Genomic DNA, 4,771 nt, shown 5'->3' with positions numbered 1-4,771 from the left:
TCTTCTTCTTCTTCTTCTTCTTCTTCTTCTTCTTCTTCTTCTTCTTCTTCTTCTTCTTCTTCTTCTTCTTCATCATAATTGCTTTTTTATTTTTTGTCAGTCATGGGACTTGAACTTGGGGCCTAGGGGTTGTTCCTGAGCTTTATCCACTCAAGGCTAACACTCTACCACTTTAAGCCACAGTTCCACTTCTGATTTTTGGGTGGTTCATTGGAGATAAGAGTGTCATGGACTTTCCAGTTCAGGCAGGCTTTGATTCATGATCATCAGATCTCAGCCTCCTGAGTAGCTAGGATTACAGTCATGAGCTACCAGCGGCCAGCTAATTGGCTTGCTTCTTAAGATTAGTCTTTACTCATTGCTTGTTTTTATCTGTCCATTTCCACACTTGTTTTGCCAGCTCCACTGACTTTCTGGACAAATCCTAGTCCCTAGCTGGTCACAAGCACCAGGTCTGCTATGGAGTTGAGCTCTCTGAGGACGCGTCAGTGCAGGTCAAGGATACAAATTTTGGAATCAGAAGCCAGGGCTGTGTGATCCTGGACAAGTTAGCAAATCCTCTGAGCCTTAGTTAACCCAACTAAACAGAAAAATAGTACTTAACTCATTGCTTACTCATTGCCTTGCAAGTGGGTGAGGCAAGAGATGTAGCTCTTCCTCAGGCTCAAGCTTTTAGTCATCTGACCTCTAATCTCTTCTGTACCTGGCTGTCAAACTTTTACTTCCTTTAGGTAGAACAAAGGTTCTATGTTGGCCATTTCCCCCTCTATTATATGAATTAGAATGGAAAAAATCTCTCATTCCTTATAATCAAGGGACAGCAAGCTCCATACTTATCATCATGTTTTAATGAGAGAAGAGTCAGGTCAAGTGAGATTCACTGAGAATGTGAAAACGCATTAGGCTGCGTTTTAACATACTTTTCTCCTAGAGTAATCATTATTATTAGGGGGTTCATCTTGTGCTGAGGCTCAAGGGCTAAAACATCTTGACCTCTTTCCTCTCTTTCCTCTCCTTCCTTCCTTCCTTCCTTCCTCCCTTCTTTCTTTCTTCCCTTCCTTCCTTCCTTCCTTCTTCCTTCCTTCCTTCCTTCCTTCCTTCCTTCCTTCCTTCCTTCCTTCCTTCTTCCTTCCTTCCTTCCTTCCTTCCTTCTTCCTTCCTTCTTTCCTTTTTCCTTTGCTTCCTATTAGTAATATAAACTGCTCTAAGAACAGGTGAGCATATTGTGGATTTTAAAAGCAACATGTGTCAACAAAATATCCCTGTGTTCTTGGAGCTCTCTCTGGATGGTTGCCAGGGGAAGTGAAGTAGTATTTACTGACAGCCCAAATGTGGTTTGGGCCTCCAACCTCTGACCTCTTCCAATTTGTTTTGCAATAAAAGCCAGAGTGCACAGCAAAAGTTCAGAATTGAAAGACTGAGACTGACTCGATTCTAAAATAAAATTAAAAAATTAACCACGGATGAAAATATTCCTTAGAAAAACAAAATCAACCTTAAGAGTTGCAACTACCAGAGTATTTGGTTTGCTTTTGATTTTTTTACTTTCTCTTTAAGCATAGCCATATTGAAGTTGAAGACATTCTGTCATTTCATTACAGTTACCATGATGAGTGTACTCAGGCAGAAAGAAAAGACTGTCCACTTAGACAATGCCGGTGTGTGTTCATCCACACTTAGGTGGTCCTAAGGCAGTCTGAGAGTTGCCTGAATCCATTATTCCTGTCACTGTGGCCAGTTTGCCAGGGTTCTTTTTTTTTTTTTGTTTCCCTCCTCAAAAAGAGACACATGTTTCTACCTTAGCCCATGAGCCAATGGTATTATAGATTCAGTAAAACTCGAAAATAATATGAATCCTTCACCAATTTACATAAATTATTAACATTTAAGTTTGCCAAATTGGAAGTCGGAAGTTTGCTATCAATCTATTAAGATTTTTTTCTCCAGCCATTAATTATAAGACCAATGTGTTTTCTTAAAATTCTCCTTCCCACTGATTATAGAACAATCATCAAAAACAGCAAGAGCAAAAATCCTAGATGAGCTATAACACAGAAAGTCCATTTCAATTCAGAGAAAAATACCTTGCTTAAATAGGAGTAAACATTCGGTAGAAGCATCTGAAATGGCGTTTGGCTGAGATTGGGTTTGAGATTATAAATATACTGCATCACAAAATGGTAAGAGAACTTCTGGCATGATCCTTGGCCAGATTATACAGAGAAACTTAAGCATATAGCAAAGTCCAAAAATATTTCAATAAATGCCAGCTTTAGAAGCCAGGCTTTCCACTCACCTGTCCCTTTGAGAAAGGAGCTCCAATAATCCCTACGGATTTTGACTTCGAACTCATGCTGCTCAGATCCCTCTCTCTGCTGCAATATGCAGGCTATTCAGTTTTCCAGCTGGTTACCACCTGCTGCAAGCCTACTACACTGAGGGCACATCTTTCTCCTCACTTATAATTGGGTTGGCTTTGTTTATCTTTATTTTAATGAGGGTGGCTGGCCACACCTACTGAACGGAAGAATGACAGAGTCAACAGAAAATCTTGCAAATGCTCCGTATGTGGAATGAGTCGGATTCCTCTGAGCCCAGGTCTGTGGTTATGTGAGCATTATTCACGTTCATAGCTCACACCCTTTTCGTTTTATTCTTAAAGCCAGGTGGGATGAATGACATTAATCTTTTCTCAGTGACACATGATTTCATCAGCACATTAGGTGCAATGGCTCCATCTATGCAGATTACCTTCCCCACTGCTCTGGCTGTAAAGAGGAGTCGCAGAGAAGGCCGGGACTGTCATCACTGCCTCCGGCTTTCCTTCCAGTTCTAACATCCTGAGTGAAGGCAGAGTTTATCAGGATAAATGGCTAACCCATGACAGGCATTTTGTATACCACTAGGGTATATGCTTTCAGAGAAAGTGCATGCCTTCCCTTTGAATTATTATTATTATTATTATTGGTCGGTCGTGGGGCTTGAACTCTGGGCCTGAACTGTCCCTTAGCTCTTCAGCTCAAGGCTAGCGCTCTACCACTTGAGTTACAGCACCACTTCTGGTTTTCTGGTGGTTTATTGGAGAAAAGAGTTTTACAGACTTTTCTACCCGGGCTGGCTTTGAGCTATGATCCTCAGATCTCAGTCTCCTGAGTAGCTAGGATTACAGGCGTGAGCCCCCGGCACCCAGCCCCTTTTAATTATTAAAAGAGGGGAAAGCAGTTACTCAATTGATAACCCAAAAGTATGACATTTTTTCAGATGTGATATGCAGAAAAATAACACTTTTTGAAATCATAATATTGAAAGTATATAGAGGTGATAATTCCTAATAATGAGGTCTTTCTTTTATCAAAACTTATTTTATGTGTAGTAGGTCTCCACTATAAATAGATCATATTTGCTTATTCACTCCATTAGCACTGAGGTTTTATCATTTGTCTCGTGCTCTTCTTTTTTGTATGAATTCAGTTAATCTCTACACTAATTTCATGCTAAATCTCATGACTGGACCTTTATTGTGATGAAAAAACTGAAGAGGTTGTGGAGAGAGACTCCATTCTAGGCTTTCTAGATGGACCTAATCCCTAAGCTTGCAATCTTCTCATCAGAAAAGAATCAGCTGTTAACTCCTTGTGTGTTCCTGAGAAGTTGTCTCGTTGCAAAGGAATGAATTTAGATGAAGAGAGGCACCTAAGGATTCTCCCTACTTCAAAACTTACATGGTTGTAATCTACAAGGGAATGCACTTAGCAGAAACAAAGTCCTTTGCTTTTTTTCTTTTTTTTTTTTTTTGGTCAGTTGTGGGGCTTGAACTCTGGGCTTGGACACTGTCCCTGAACGCCTCAGTTCAAGGTGACCACTCTACCACTTGAGCTACAATGCCACTTCCGGTTTTCTAGTGGTTAGTTAGAGATAAGAGTCTCATGGACTTGCCTACCTCTGGCTTTGAATCAGGATCCTCAGATCTCAGCATCCTGAGTAGCTAGGATTACAGGAGTGAGCCACCAGCGCCTGGCTAAGAGCTCCTTTTGCTTTTTGAGAGAGAAAATATGGTGGGTCATTTAAATACCATAAGGCAGAGATTCTATCTGCTGAAGCTTCAGTGCTGGTAAGGGCTAGGCACTGAAAACCATGAGGATATGAGTCCATGAGGAAAGCAAGGTCTTTCCAGACCATTGAGATAGAATTGTTTCCCAAATAAGTTTCCTACCTCTGCTTATGCTTTTGCTTATATAATCTAAATGTATGGCATTCTCTGTTTGTTGTTTGAAGCAAGGTCTTCTTAGTTAGTATACTGAACTAGCTTTGAACCTGGGACCTTCCCGCTTCAACCTCTCAAGTGCTCCAAAAGTCTTCATCTTAAAATAATTAAATGATTTCCTTCTTAGGCCTTCTACTTTGAGAGTTTTGAGTTCTGCCTACTCCTCAAATCTCAAGTATCTACTTCTTTGTTTTCTTCTATTTGAGTTAGTTTATCTCACAATGAAACCCCTTTGTACAGTTAAGATCCACTCGTAATTTTTTAAGAAAATTCATTGCTAGAAATTTTTCTTTGAAGAACTTGAATATCTGTCTAAGCTGAGAATCCCTTCCTGTCATTTGACCCTGTGGTCAACAACCCTTTGATCCAAATAAAGCATACTGTCTTGACTGTCACGTCTCTACTGCTGCAGTCTCTATTGTTAAGGATGACTGTCCTGAAATATTTCAACACCTTCCTGTATTACATGATTCATAAACCTAGTCATTTCTTTCAAAGCACCCAATG

General features: G+C 40.2%; 1 protein-coding gene across 2 annotated transcripts in view; it reads right to left on the bottom strand.

Annotated features, from left to right (window-relative positions):
- The window catches only part of Arg1 (arginase 1), a 12,640-nt gene extending 10,268 nt beyond the window's left edge, over positions 1-2,372 (bottom strand). For both annotated transcript variants that reach the window (XM_013026808.1, XM_013026807.1), the window contains exon 1: positions 2,297-2,372. In XM_013026808.1, coding sequence (XP_012882262.1) covers positions 2,297-2,353 — 57 coding nt within the window. In that variant the 5' untranslated portion in view covers positions 2,354-2,372. The remainder of the gene's footprint in view (positions 1-2,296) is intronic.
- Positions 2,373-4,771: the final 2,399 nt, after the last annotated feature.

The sequence above is a fragment of the Dipodomys ordii genome, unplaced genomic scaffold, assembly GCF_000151885.1.
Source record: "Dipodomys ordii isolate 6190 unplaced genomic scaffold, Dord_2.0 Scaffold97, whole genome shotgun sequence".
Classification (NCBI taxonomy): domain Eukaryota; kingdom Metazoa; phylum Chordata; class Mammalia; order Rodentia; family Heteromyidae; genus Dipodomys; species Dipodomys ordii.
Note: the sequence above shows the minus strand (reverse complement) of the source record. Positions and strands in the feature narration are given on the sequence as shown.